This window comes from Euprymna scolopes, chromosome 12, assembly GCF_053919585.1.
Source record: "Euprymna scolopes isolate OS-2025 chromosome 12, ASM5391958v1, whole genome shotgun sequence".
NCBI lineage: Eukaryota > Metazoa > Mollusca > Cephalopoda > Sepiida > Sepiolidae > Euprymna > Euprymna scolopes.
In genome coordinates this window covers 27,763,932-27,779,608 of record NC_136493.1, presented here as the reverse complement: position 1 = coordinate 27,779,608, position 15,677 = coordinate 27,763,932, and the positions used below count along the sequence as shown (strand labels likewise).

The following is a 15,677-nucleotide window of genomic DNA, read 5'->3' as shown; positions in this document are numbered from 1 at the left end:
TGAATTTGATCTTGATATTTCGAATTGAGTTGTCCCTCCCCTTTATTTATGCTGGATTAAAAATATGGCAGTTTTGGTGAGTCACTCTATAATAAATGATTTTTACAAATTTCACTTACAAACTCATCCTAGATTTTTCTTTTTTTTTTTTTTTTCAGATATACCAAATATATGGCCGCAAAATACCTGCTGAAGTTTACTCAATCCTAAAAAGCTACAGAACAAATTACATAATATTGGAGGATAGTATATGTCTTTCTCCCTCACAAGACGGTTGTCGTACACCTGATCTTATTGATGTTGCTAATGGAGAGGTGAGCTAATTTGATTTAATTTTAAATTCAGTGTTTAGATTGATATGAAAACAAATATGAAAGTAAAGGGTTGTAGAAGAAATTATTACAATTTTCGGTTATAGTCAGCTAATGTACTTCCTAATTTCCGGTGTAGTGCTACCGGAAGTGGTGACAAAGCAAATCAGTTCCTTTGCTTTTTTCTCACATGTATATCTCTCCTGTGCATATACTCTTTTTATATCAAGTTTTTCCGAATTTTTTTTTTTTTTTTAATTTAACAATCATTGAAAAGTTTTTTGGAAATTTTTTTTTTTTTAATTTAACAATCATTGAAAAGTTTTTTGGAAATTTTTTTTTTTTTAATTTAACAATCATTGAAAAGTTTTTTGGAAATTTTTTTTTTTTTAATTTAACAATCATTGAAAAGTTTTTTGGAAATTTTTTTTTTTTTAATTTAAAGTTTTTCGATTTCATTTTAATTAACAATTATTGAAATTATTATTTTTTTTTTTTAAAGAATTGTTGAAAACACTTTAAAATCTTTGTAAGTAATGATATTTCATTTTATTAAAAATAAAATACAGGGTGGAACAATAAAGTTGTCGACCTCAAGAAATCAACACTACGACTTTATTTTAAAATTTTTATTGAAAAAAATCAATTTGAGTAACTTGATTATGTAGTAGTGCTGACATCTATTCAATGTAGCCAGCTTTCTCTCACTTCCCCCCTTCCTCCCTCGACCTGAACCTGCTGGACTACTTTGTTTGGTCATACATCAAGAACATCACCAACATGACCTCCTATAACACCAAAGCCAGCCTGACCGCTGCCATTTGCTGGCACTTGTGGAAAAGGCATGCTCCCAGTACTGGACCTGTATTGAGGCTGAAGGCAGCTACATTGAATAAAAGTTTTAAAATAAAGCTGTACTGTTGTTTTCTTTAAGGAGACAATTTTATCGTTTGACCCTGTATATGGATAGGTGTCATGAGTACCTTCTTTCGTATGCTCTTCTATAAAACAGAAACACAGACAAAGAATGGTGATTTTATTCTTTATTGTTGAATGGTTTTTGACCTTTTAAATATTTTTTTTTTTTTTTTTAGCTCCTTACATCAAGTGAGCGATTTCCATGAAAAAAAGGTCCTGGATATGACCTTAAACTATATCCGATGGGAGTGTGGAGCCACCCCTTAATTGCCGTTGCTCCCAGGTCCACTCTGACCCGGAGTGGTAGTACCTGTTAGGGTCCCAACTTTGAGTTAAATAGAAACCGACTTTGGAAAAAAAAATAAAATAAAAAAATAAATATATATATTCTATTAAAAAATGTTTCTTCAAAATCACTGGATTCAGCATTAAATAACCTGAAAAGGATTGATATGCCATAAAACAAAAACAACCAATCCATGAAAAAAAAAAAATTAAGCCTGAAATCATCTTGGGTACAGCTTCGTTGAGTTTCCATGAATCAGGTGTTAAGTTTGTTGCAATAAATATCAACTTTTTTTTTTTTTTTTTTTGCTCCCCTGCTAATGTATCAAACTATTTATGCTGTCTTATATCTCTCTCCTCATGTTCAGACTCAGCATCTGTCCGTTCTTTATTTAACAGATTCCGGAATTTGGACAAAAAGAACCGGGCCTGATCCGAAACATGCATCCAAGATTCTGCCATGAAATTCGTTACGGAAATGAAAATTATGCGAAATATTTCAAAATTGTTTTCCAAAATCGGACATTTCGTGTATATAAATTATTGTGACATGAAAGGACTGTAATTTTAATGAATCCCAAGCAAATTGACTGCAAAAATGCTGCTGCTTCCTCTTCCTGTGGGTCGACGAGAAGTGCGACTTAAATTTCATAATTATAATTCATACGATTGAACAATGGCAATGCTGACAGCCACTAGAACAAATATGCATTTATCATTCACGCGATTAAAAAAATATGTAAAATATATACGTGTTCACTTGTGTGTCTACATAATATTAAATGAAAGATGAGAAATAAAAGTTATAACTTTATTATGTCACTAGCATTTAAGCCCGGCGTTGCCCGGGTGTTTGTTGGATGTGTATGTTGAGAAAAAAAAAGTGGTAGTAGGGAGGCAGGCTCGAACCCGTACTGCGAAGGAGGAAAAGAACGGGGAAAAAACCTGACGTCTGTGCTGTTACGACCACTGCCAAACCGGAAGTGACGTAGGTTTAAAATTAAGGCTAGACAATCGAAAGGAGAGGATGACTTTCAAAAATATTGGCGAAAAAAGTGTCCCTTACTCCCTGTAGAAAAGTGTCCAGTTGAAGGTGAAGATATTAATGGTTTCAGCCAATTTTTCGATAATTGTCGTCTGAAAGGTCGAACTTCAAAACCATACTGATCTTGGTAAAATCTGTCGCCTCTGTCAAAAGTTTTAGGCAGACATGCAAACATACATACATTTATATATTAGTAACTAAAAATCGATCAAAAAGCTTGCCCTATCTCTGAATACCCTTTATGTCAAATTTCAAATGTTTAGACCAGAAATTGTCTGAGTAATTTGGTAGAGACCACAGACGTCAATTTTTTAAAACTTTGACCCTTACTATGATCCCGTAATAACTTGATTTGAGCCCAAAACAATAAATGTTAAGTTAGATATAGGTTCCATACCCAAAATTGTCGGAGGAGTTTGGTAGAGTTCTCAAAGGTCAAATCATTGAACTTTGACCTCTTAACAGCCAAATTTCTGGCCAGAAAGCAATCATAAAGATTTTCCCAAACCTCAGTACCCTGTATATCAAATTTCGAGTCTGTAGGCTTAAAATTGACAGAGTTATTGCGTAGGGAAATGTACAGACACAGACAGACACATTCACTTTTATATATCTACTAGCATTTCGGCCCGGCGTTGCCCGGGTGTTTGGAGGTATATGCTGAGCAAAAAAATGTAATTTTTTTAACCTTGAACCCCCCCCCCCCCAACATTAATTGTTTTGGGCTCAAATCAAGTTATTAAGTTAGATCCATGCCCAACGAACCTATATATAAAATTTCAAGTGTGTAGACCCAAAATTGTTGGAGGAGTTTGGTAGAGTTCTCAAATGTCAAATCGTTGAACTTTGACCCCTTAACAGCGAAATTTCTGGCCGAAACCCGATCACGTCGATTTTTCCCAAATCTCAGTACCCTGTATATCAAATTTCGAGTCTATAGATTAAAAATTGACAGAGTTATTGCATAGGGAACTGTACACACACGTTCACTTTTATAGATATACTAGTATATTCCAATAAATTAAACCTGTTCGAATACTGTTTTTCCTGCACAAAGACGGTTGCCACGTATTAATAAGTTTTGCTAAATCATAAATAATTCTTACTGTTCCTCTATTATAGAGTTATTGATCTTTTAAGTGTCTGGGTGTTTGTAATTAGAAATTAAGTTTATTGCTACTGAAAACTGTGTGTGTGTTACAAGCTGGTATCAATAATAACTTGTAGCTTAGTTATAGAGGATTGGGTTTCTTTACAAGAGTTATAAAAAAAACTGTAAATTTAACGTAATGCTATGTTCCGGCGTCTGCTGTTAAAGACTCTGACTAGCAAATTTCTTTATTTATCTGCTTGTCTCGTGATTATGTACAGAATTTTATTCTCTTTTCTGTCCTGTGATAATTATTGTTAGTCGAGTTGAATATTTATAAAAATAGTACAAACACACAAATTAAAAAAAAATAAGAGCGCAATATATTTTTATATATGCGTTACAATCACGGCATAGTCACGTTGATACACTGGTTCCCATCAGATCACCGAAGTTAAGCAACGTTGAGCCTGGCTAGTACCAGATGGGTGATCATTTGGGAATTCTTGGCCATGTATATGTTCTCTTATCTCTGCATTGTTTACAGTCGTCTTAAACCTCGACTTATATTTAACAATGCCGACTCAGGAGAGGTGCGGTTGGAGATTGCGCAACTCTTGCCACAAAAATTCCACGCGCACGCACCCTTACAATGGGTATCTATAGTCTGTCATGACTGAAGGAAGTTACAGCCAATCAGGAAAACATCAGTTACGTCAGTTTCAAATCACATCACAGAGGACAAATATTTTCGGCCTGTTTGTGTGAATTCGTTCGCTTTGTTCATATGTGTCTCCTTGAAAATGGTGTCTCGGATACTGATGTTAGTCTCCAATCTTCTTTTCATTGTTGCAATCCCCACTTTTTATTTTTGATCTACTGTAACATAAACACACATGCCATTTTTACAGAGCACAAAATAGAACAGTCTTGCCTTTGGTAACATTGTTTTGTATTTCTTTTTTGTTGTTCTATTAATTACTGTAACAAATGTGCCAATCTCATTCTTTTTTGGGAGGGTGTGTGTATAAGTTCAAATGTAGATATAATTTCCTTTTGAATTCAGAATAACTTCAGAATATTTTCTCTATGAATTTATCAAAGACTTTGATAAGCGCATTGTGAGTTTTTATCGATATTTTCACTTGAGCTCAAACTGAAAAAGTACCATGAACATTAATTATTTTAGAGGAAGTTGATGACAGACACCGCCAATATACAACATGAACAATACATGAAAAGTAAATGAAATAGAATAAACTTTGTAAATCAACGTTAAATCTGCAGCTGGAATTTATAACACATTTTTTGGCTCATAGTCTTATGTTGTAAATGAATAACTTCTTCTAAATAAATTAAAAAAATCAATGTGTGCTTGTTTCATTTTATTGTCAGAAAACATTTAAAGAATCGGTTTTGAATTGGAAATTAAGATGAAATTTTTCGGATTCTGATACTCCAAAAGTTTCAATTTTTTTTCTAATTTCCGGTTCCGACTTCTATCAATCGTTCTAACACCAATATATATATATATATATATATATATATATATATATACTAGCATTTCAGCCCGGCGTTACCCGGGTATTTGAAGGTGTATGTTAAGCAAAAAAAAAAAAAAAGCAGTCAATTTTTTTAAATTTGACCCCTATTATGACCCCTTAAAATTTATTGTTTGGGCTCAAATCAAGTTATTAAGTTAGATCCATGTCCAAGGAACCTATAAACTTCCAAGTGTTTAGACCAAAAATTGTCGGAGGAGTTTGGTAGAGTTATCATTGAACTTTGACACCTTAATCGCCAAATTTCTGGCCAAAATCCGGTCACATCGATTTTCCCAAATCTCAGTACCCTGTATATCAAATTTCGAATCTGTAGACTTAAAATTGACAGTTATTGCATATGGAAATGTACACAGACAGACAGACTGACACTTTCACTTTTATCGATAGATATATCTATAAAAGTGAACATGTCTGACTGTGTACATTTCCCTATGCAATAATTCTGTCAATTTTTAGTCTACAGACTCGAAATTTGATATACAGGGTACTGAGATTTGTGATCGGTTTTTGGATAGAAATTTGCCTGTTAAGGGGGTCAAAGGTCAACGATTTGACCTTTGAGAACTCTACCAAACTCCTCTGCCAGTTTTGGTCTAAACACTTGAAATTTTAGATATAGGTTCCATGAACATGGATCTAACTTAATAACTTGATTTGAGCCCCAAACAATAAATGTTAAGGGGTCAAAGTTTTAAAAAAATTGACCGTTTTTTTTTTTTTTTTTTTTTTTGCTCAGCATACACCTCCAAACACCCGGGCAACGCCGAGCACCCATGCTATTATATATAGATAGATTAGAACAATAAGGAATAGTGAAGAGGAAAATTAAGAAAAAAAAACCTTTAGGTCATGCCATTTCAAAGCTAAATGCTTCTCATCAGAAGAGGGGATGGGCTAAAAAAAAAAATGTCTCAATGACTTTTAGATATTAAATGAGAATGACGGAATAAGATGAAATGATAAATAATAATTTATTAAAAGTAGGTACAACATAGAAGGGTTAAATAGGAGGGGTAATATGTATATAGGCAATAGTACAAAAAAAAATTTATAAGCCACTATGAAATAATGGGGAACGCTAAAGAAGAGCCAACAATCGAAGAAGAAATGAAAAAAAATAGGGAAGATAGGAGAGACAGAAATACATTTAAAAATAGATTAAAAAGAAAATACAACCTGGTTATATACGGGTCAGGGATTTGCATTCATCTGCAAAAGATCTAGCTAATTTGCATATTCTTTAAAACATTCATTTTAATTCCCTATTAATTTTTTTCAGTTTTCTTATGGGATGATCATCTTTAGTTAACTATTACGTGTAATTATATTCATGCAGATATTCTACATGATTTATACTTTGCATAAAAAGCTTATAATAAACACAAACCTCTTTCTACATATATTTATGTATGCGCATTTGTTTAAAAAAATTTTGCCTGCCAAAAGTTTTTGGTCTACAGGCATGAAACTTCATATATAGGGTATTTGAACCCATGCGAAACTTTATATTTGGGTTTTAACTGGGGAAAATCAGTGCAAAAGTATGAAAATTTAAAAAAATGGAATTCGCCAGGTGAAAGTCAAATGATGGCATTATGAATATGCATGCATAACGTAATAGCTATTGGTTAATGTTTTAATTTTTAGCCTTGCAGCAAACATCTTCAAAGGAAAAAGTAAATTGTAAGCGAAATGTATCGGTTTCAATTCTCTGTGGTGGCGCATGAGTCATATACCGTGTGTACGTACATATATATATATATATATACACACACAAATATACATCAACACATGGGAAGAACTTACTCTGCAAAGGTCAAAGTGGCGAAAGCTTGTACGTGAAAGTTGTGATGCTCTAGAGAAAAGAAAGCAGGCCCACAGCAATCTGAAGCAAGAGCTTAGCAAAGGTTTAATTGACGGTCTTAACCATGACACAGAGCTGGAAATGCGACACTTGTGAACAAGTGCTTTTGTTAAAAGTCGCATAAAACTCCTGTTCATTTCAACTTTGCACCTATTAGTCCGAACCAAATGATCTGTTTAACATGCAGCAAAGTTTGCAAGTCTACTGATGGTTTGAGAAGACGTGATTGTTCATAGGAATACCCTTCAACCTCCAGAGGAAGTCAACTCGATGGAAATTGCTCAATTTGTATGTCACATCTGCTTCAAGATATGCAAATCTGCGGCAGGAGTGCAGAGTCATCTGAGATGGCATGGACGACGAGATTGGGAGAACTCAATTTGACAGTGATCATCTGGAAAGATGCAGTAATCATCATATATATATATATATATATATATACATGCACACATAGTAGAACCCCGGGATAGGATATTAATCCATTCTGGGTTTGGGATTGTAAGGTGAAATTGCCATATGGCAGGGCCTAAGCAAAATTTTATACAGTACATATTCAAAAATTGGTAACAAAAATACAGTACAGTATATAATACACATGTATATAATCAAATGACATTATAAATAACATTGCAAGGCGGGGCAAATACCATAACTAGGGTCTGGAAAAACATATTCCACATCATAACCCCCCCCCCCAAAAAAACGTATTCCAGAGTTCTACTATATATATATATATATATATATATATATATATATATAATGTAATTTTGGTTGTCATATTTGTTTTCTGGTGTGTCTTACCTAAGATGTTGATCAACTTCTTGAAGCCTAAGGGTATGTAACTATATTTAATTTAATTTGATGCAAAGGGACTAAAAACTGGATGGAAGCCCTTTTTGAAAATTAAGATGCTTCCGATATTTATGAAATTTTTACAATTAGGCAGCAATTTATAAAAATCACCGTCATGGAAGAGCACACACAAAAAAAACTGTTTAGATATCAAAAGTGGCTTTATGTTGTTTTCATTAAATTCTATTAATTCATATTATTATTAATAAATAAGGAATCATTTTGAGTTAAAATTTGAGTTTCGTCTTTATATAAACATGACATCAGTTCAAATTCGGTGACCATTTTGTTTCACTTCAGCTTCTTTCACATAACGTTGACACTTTATAAAAGTGATTTTCTCCAAGTTTAGACGCATGTAACGTAATCCCTCATTGAGGAGCGTTAGAACTACGCTGAGATAGCTTTGTATTCATGGGTGACGCCAGATAACCCAAGGACTTAAGATAGAGAAGATAAATATACATATCAAAATAGATATTGTTTGAAAACTGGAGAAATATATTTTTACGGCTAAAAGTTGATGACAGGAAATTTCACTTAGAACCTTGTCTGGCCTTAAATGAACCCAGGATCAGATGTCAGAATTGACATCTGTCCTTGAAAATGGTGAGAGAATTTCAGGTGTGGAAACGGTGCCGTCCCAGGGACCTGGGGCTTAGGATCTCATGGAGATTTTGTGGCAAAATCTTATTGGCTGGGGAGAATTTCCACCCCCATCCACTTACCTTACTATATATACGACTGTCGTGCGAAAATTAGCCAGAGAGAGTTTTCAGATCAGAGTAGAGAAGAGACGTGACCCCTCTCCACCTCATCCATCTGTCGGTCACTGTCTGTGAAGAGAGTTGAGACTTTGAAAAGAACTTACAAAATCTGAATGAGAATTGTAAAAACATTTTGTACATAATTTTATGAGAATTAAGCTTTTGTAGATAGACTACAATCGTTTGTCTTTCTTCCTGCCTGCCGCTTCGATATTCGCTTTCAGCATGCCAGATTTTATGTAACAGCCTCAGAGGAGTCTAGACAACATGTGCCGAAAATCCAGTGAAATAAGAGTCCTAACCACCTCCTCGAGGGAGGCGTTACACGCATAATACTGACTGGATTTTTAATGGGAATGATTTCTAATTCAGTTAATATAAAACAACATAAAACTATTTTTAATCTGAAAACATTTTTCTTCCATGACCGTAATCTTTATAAATTGTTTAATAATCACAAGACATTAATTCAGGGCTCGTACAGATTTTCAAGGACCATTTTTAAGGACTTTTTCAAACTTTTTCAAGGCCTTCTCCAGACAAAATTCAAGTTTTCAAAACAAAAGTTGAGGTTTGTTTTATAATTCACTGCAATTTGAAATGTGATCCAAAATCAAATATACAACAAAACAAGTGTTACCATAGCCAATAAAAATTACTTTGCAACTTATTTGCACCATTTTTTTTAAATGTTTTTATTTCATCTCAAATATTAACCTTCTTTATGGCGTTTCATTTCCAACCAAGATGGCTGCTGTTTTGTGCACTTTTTTTTTTTTTTTGCTTTGGCTCGGCCAGCCTAATTTTAAATTATCACTTTTTTTTTGGGGGGGGGGAATATTTTTTAGAGGGGGGGGGGGTATTTACAGCTGCCACCACTACTCCTCACCTCCTGTGCCCTCACCTCTTAAAGATTAAATTATAAATTAGAAAAAAAAAAAAAATGTAGATTTGAATCTTTATCACAAAACTGAGCTACCTGAGGTAGTTTTGTGACAAAAGCAACACAACTCTAGCATCTACAATAATACTATGCAATTTCAAAACAATGTATTTCGATTTGATTTTTAATACTTAAAGAAATACTTTAATGGTATTTTATTAATACTTAAAAAATAATTTAATAGTATTTATCTTGATTTTATTTTTAATATTTCAACACAAATTTTTACTGGACATAAAGAATACAATTTCCAAGGCCTTTTTAAGAAATTTTTAAGAGATTTTCCATATTTTCAAGGGCTTTTCAAGGTAATACGAGAAATAAGGCCTCTTCAAGTCAAAATTCAACAATTTTTCAAGTTTGTGAAAATCTTGTTAATAAGTATTTTCAAAATTTCAGTTACTTAGTTTTCAGAGAGCATAATATAGGTTCAACCTTTCATTTAAAAATTAAAATATTCCAGATTTGCATTAATCTTCAGACATCAATTTAGCAAGATTCCATGAATTTCAATTTCTTCTCAAGATGCATTAAGCTTTAAATTTTATTGATTTTCAAGAATCGAAATCATTTAATGAATTATAATCAAAATTTGAATAAGGATTGTAAAAATTAAAAAAATTATTTTAATTTTTATAAGGGGTCATAAAGGTGGTGCAAAACTTCTGTTCAAGGGAATTCATTTTACTCATCCTGCAGGAGATTTTCTTATAGTAACTATATATAGTTTAATCGGTGCTTGTCCAATGTTCCCTCTATATGAAAAAAAAAAGAAAGAAAAATCTGTATGATAAATGTACTTGCGATTGAATGAAAATATTGTATTAAAAAAATTACGCAAATTGATCAATTAGTTCTATTTTTAAGTAAGAAAATCAACTTATGGTTAAACGAGGAGCGACGGTCTCACGGCTCCATTTTGAAAACACTCAAGAAACAAGGCAGATAACTCTTAGTCACCATTCTTAATGTAGGGAGAGGTGGGACATTACAAAAACTTAAAACTATTTGATCAATTTACATGATTTTTGGTCTATGATATTTTGTTCCTGTCATGCATACATTGTACATATTTTTCTTGTTTTTTCACATGTGGGCAATTCTCGACAAGCACCATTTTAATCTCCCATGAAAAAAAAGATATAAATAAATTCAGAAGGGAGATAACTCAGAGTTTTTCCCTTTTTTTTAAATTTATTTATACAGGTTAACAGTTTTGGTGATTCACCAGCTAAGCTCCTGTATGTTCGTATAAATAAAATAGCACAAAAAAAAAATTACTGTACTTACCTGCTAGATTTAAAATGACCGTACACCAAAAATTATGCAAATTCATCCAGTATTTTTGTTTTTAAATACTAATGGAAATCGCCCGGTTTTGCCTGGTTGTAAAATATGCTTAAATATGTTTTAATTTGTCCAGATCTCGTATATATTATTATAAAGTCGTGATTTCAAAAGTAAAAAGTATTTGGGTGCCATCAGCTAGAATCGAAATCAAAACTGTAACATTTAAAGACATTACCACTGTATCAACATGACACACATTAAAAATAAACTAAGATGAATGTACAAAATATTTAACTATTTTTTCAATATTGACCCATTTTTGACCCTTTAAAAACAATTTTAACCGGCTAACAACCTATAAAAGAACGGTTCGTAAAAAATCCAATCATTTGGGGCCTTTCGCCGCTCTGCAACTTTTAGTTTTGGAGGAGATAGAGTTTGAAAATATGAAGATAGACAGGTAGACAGCCTTTTATATATTGGAATAACTCACATTCAACTGTCAGCAGCCATTTTTGGCCTTATTAAGGTCGATGGACAAGGGATATAATTCAAACTTTAATTCAAGCAAGGGAAGAGTTAAGAAAGCCTAGTCTTAAGAATGGCTTTCTATATTTGCACAGGGATTGGTTTTATTTTTAAAAACAAAAGTATTTGGATGACATTGTGTAAATTTTGGTGTACAGTCTTTTTAAACCTAACAGATAAATACAGGATAGAGTTTTTGTGAATTTTTTTTTTATTTTTAGATATAGGGGTTAATCTTGTGAAACACCACATTTTCTAGTAATGACTATGGCTAGGACTACAGAAAATTCTTTTCATTGTTTTGACTCTTGAGTATATATCCGTTAATATCTATGTTTTTATATAGACTGATGTGGTTCTCGGTTGATTGACTGTTTCTTACCATGTCGGATATATACTTGAAAGTCAAAAGCATGGAAAGAATATGCTGTTGTCACAGCCCAAGTAATGACAAAGGTTAGTGCAACGCAATAATCTGTAGGTAATTAAAAGCAACAAAAAACAAAAATAAAACATTTAAAAACAAAAATTTTAATATCAGCCATCTTTTCCTGGTACTCATATTTTGTATGCATACTGTATAAACAATTGAACTTGCTAGAACTTAGTTGTTTTTTTTTAAGTCTAATTTTTTTTATTTTACTAAAACAGTTTTATTAAAAAAATATTTATTTTTAATACATTAAAATAAATTGCTTGTTTGGGCATAAAGACTGCCCACCTGTGGAACTTGTTTTGCTAGCCTGCTTTCCAGTTGACTAGAATATGGTCGTCTTCAAGTCCAATGTAAACAAATTCTTATTGAGAACCCCCCCCCCTGCTAAATACCCTAAAGTCGTACCCCATTTCCACCACTGTTAATACACCGTTGTCTCAGTGACTACCATACACTCATTAACCCTTATCCTTGAGTGACTTTCGGTCCTTGATAAGTGGTGACTCCCACGAAAAAGAAAACAAAAAGGAACTATACATTAGGATTGTATTTAAAATGCGATAAGTTTTTGTTTTATATCATTTTTATTAGAATCCTTTAAAATGAGTGATTTGTATATTTATTTATTGATTTATTTATTTATTTATTTATTTATTTGCAGGCTGTTCTCATCTTCATAGTTGTTGTTGCACCACGTTTCGGCCAACTATTCCCCGGGCCTTCTTCAGGTGGTTAACCGCAACAGAATAGGAATGCTGAATCTTAACTGTATCCTCAGTAATTACTGCCTTCCATAGTTGTTGTCTCATCATGTTTTGGGGCCAATCGATCCTCTGGCCTGCTTTGGATAGGATTAAAATCGCTATCTTCAGACAATACTCACCTGAAACAGTAGGGACCCAACAGTGGAAGACCAAATAAGAATGAAAACTTGGATTCATAAGACCAAAAAATCCGAACTTGATCCACCTTTGGGGTCCCTGGTGCAGTGGATAGAGGTGTTGAATCTCTATGGTTCCAGGTGAGTATTGTCTGAAGATAGCAGTTTCAATCCTACCCAAAGCCGGCTAGAGGCTCAGTTGGACAAACGTGGTGAGACAACAACAACTATGGAAGGCAGTATTTACTGAGGATACAGTTAAGAGACTCAGCATTCCTATCCCGTCTCTGTTAACTACCTGAAGAAGGCCCGGGGAATAGTTGGCCGAAACAGCATCTACGAAGATGAGAATAACAGTCTGCCAACAAATATAATTTTTTTTGTAAATTATAAAATTTAGAAACAATTATTTTTTTTAATTAGGAATGTTCGTAGTGATGAGTATTTTTTTAATCCATCAGAATGCATTTTTTTTTTTTCTCTAAAATTATGAAAGATTTTGGATTGGTATTTTGGAGCATCTGTTGTTTTCCAGGCTTGTATCATTCTAATTATGTCGTCCTTGTTGGAAAAGGAATGGAAGTCGTGTTGGAAAAAGACATGTTATATAGGTGAGAAGTTGTGCTTTCAAGTAAATTGTCTGTTTTTTTCGGCAAGAAAGAAAGAATTGAAATATAAATATCATAACCGATGGCAATTCCAAAATATAGCGGAAGAACATAGACAACCGGCACCAGCCATTTGGACAGCGAAACTGGAATCTGCATGTTCCTGGAGAAAAAAAAAGTAAAGAAAAAAGTAACAAAGAAAAAAAAAGTTTAAAAAAAAGGTAAAAAAAGAAGTAAAAAAAAGTCTTGTCTGCTTTAAATATAAACAACAAAAATTTTAATTCAGATAGACAATGGATACCCCTGTATGGAAGCCTGTGCAGGGAGTTTATTATGAAGCAAATGTGATGCAATCTTTAAAAAAATTAAAAAAAAAAAACAACTTTTTTTTTAAATCAAAATAATTACAAAAATTAAAATTACAAGAAAAAAATTTAAAAATTAAAAAGAACAATTATAAGAAAAAATACCCCCCCCCCTCCCAAATAAAAAAAAAAAAATAATTACAAGAAAAAATAACATTTTTATAGTCAGCTAACATACTTCCTAACTCCCAGCATGGCTGCTACCAGAAGTGGTGACGAGGCAAATCAGTTCCTTCACTTTTTTGTCTTAGGCTTATATCTACTCCTGTGCATGTACTCCTTTTTTTTTTTTTTTTTTTTTTTATTATATTTCTGATCGTTTTTTTATTATTCAATAAAATTAAAAATACTTTACTTACATTACTGTTTGGTGATACACAATTCCGTGGCTGGCATTGCTTCATAAACTAAATAGTTCATTACTTAAAAAGATTTTTTTTAAACACGTTTTCAATCATTTATTTATTTTTTTTTATTTAAAAAAAAAAAAAAAGAGCGCAAAAAGTGTTTTCAATAATTCTTAAAAAAAAAAAAAAAAAAAAAAAAAAAAAAAACTAATTTCAATAATTCTTAAATAGGAAAGATATTGGAGTAAGAGAAAAAAAGCAAAGTAACTAATTTGCCTCATTATCGCTTTCGGTAGCATACACACTGGAAGTTAGGAAGTACATTAGCTGACTATTACCAATAAAAATTATGAAATAATGCAGTTTTATTGGTTTCCAAGTCTGCATGATAAACTGACTTATCTCCCTTGTTTCCACTTAACTTTTGCCATTTCAAATTAGAAAATTTTATTTCAACATGACACACAGTTATGTAACCATAACTTAAAATACGTTGCTTTGATACCCAAATACAAAGCATAAGCACCTAAAATTTATTTCCAGTTCAATTCCCCAAAAAACAAAACCTTGAAAATAAAATGATTGAGATTTGATAAAACTATATTTCTCCATAGTTCGACTCAGATCAAATATGGATGTTAAAAATATATTAACAACACTGTATGATGTACTTACTTTTAAAGGAAACTAAATACCAATCACAAAAATTTATTCAGTAGTTTTGTTTTTTAGAAAATAAATATCGCTGCTGAATTTAGGCTTTATTGTAGAAGTTAAGGAAGATGGGGGTAAAAAAAAAAAAAAAAAAATTATCTTCATTGAATAGCATGATCATGGTGGTGATATTCAACCTATGGTTAAAATTTTATTTTATTTATTTTTTCTATGGAAGTCGCTCCAGACAAGGCATGAAGCCACTTGATGTAAGGAGCTAAACTAAAAATAAAACTATTGAATGAATTCCGTAATTTTTTTGACTGGTATTTTTTTTTCATCAAAAATACAAGTTTGTTGCTTTTACATTCATAATCAATCTGAGTAGAACAATTGCGAATGACCCGATAAAACTGGAGAAAATTGATTTGTTTACTCACTTATTTTCTTTATTCCTTGTTTTCATAAACATTGTAAAAAATAAAATATTTACAATGTTTAGAGCACTAGACGTAAATTTTTCCATCACATCGAGAAATCCCTACAAAAAAAAAAAAAAAAAAAAAAAAAAGACATTTTTAAAATTTAAAATTTTTATCACAGAAACTAAAAAAAAAAAACAACAAGTGAAGCATGCATGGTCCCCCGTGAGTGCGCAGTGAATGAGGCATAAAAAATGACTAAGTTCAGCATTTGCCCCCCCCCCCCTCCCATTTAGCCCTAAAAGTCCCCAGGGCATGTCAAATCCTGGTGAAAATGAACAAAGTGCAGTTTTAGGCCTTAACATATGTAAATTTGAATTCTGCACCATGCAAAAAAAAAAAGAAATGACCAAGTCCATCATTAGCCTCCCGTCTCCATTTAGCCCCAAAAGTCCTCAAGGCCTTAACATATTTAAATTTGAGTTCAGCACCATACAAAACTGCTAA

General features: G+C 32.4%; 2 protein-coding genes across 5 annotated transcripts in view; one reads left to right on the top strand and one right to left on the bottom strand.

The window, feature by feature from the left end:
• The window catches only part of LOC145291221 (protein C-mannosyl-transferase DPY19L3-like), a 144,587-nt gene extending 142,326 nt beyond the window's left edge, over window positions 1-2,261 (top strand). For both annotated transcript variants that reach the window (XM_080136812.1, XM_080136813.1), the window contains 2 exons: window positions 159-314; window positions 1,914-2,261. In XM_080136812.1, the coding sequence (XP_079992938.1) occupies window positions 159-314; window positions 1,914-2,063 (306 nt within the window). In that variant the 3' untranslated portion in view covers window positions 2,064-2,261. The remainder of the gene's footprint in view (window positions 1-158; window positions 315-1,913) is intronic.
• Window positions 2,262-11,969: 9,708 nt separating this feature from the next.
• LOC145291220 (uncharacterized) overlaps window positions 11,970-15,677 on the bottom strand; it is a 207,684-nt gene continuing 203,976 nt past the window's right edge. For all 3 annotated transcript variants that reach the window (XM_080136809.1, XM_080136808.1, XM_080136810.1), the window contains 2 exons: window positions 15,189-15,289; window positions 11,970-13,545 (listed from right to left, as the gene is read on the bottom strand). In XM_080136809.1, coding sequence (XP_079992935.1) covers window positions 13,326-13,545; window positions 15,189-15,289 — 321 coding nt within the window. In that variant the 3' untranslated portion in view covers window positions 11,970-13,325. The remainder of the gene's footprint in view (window positions 13,546-15,188; window positions 15,290-15,677) is intronic.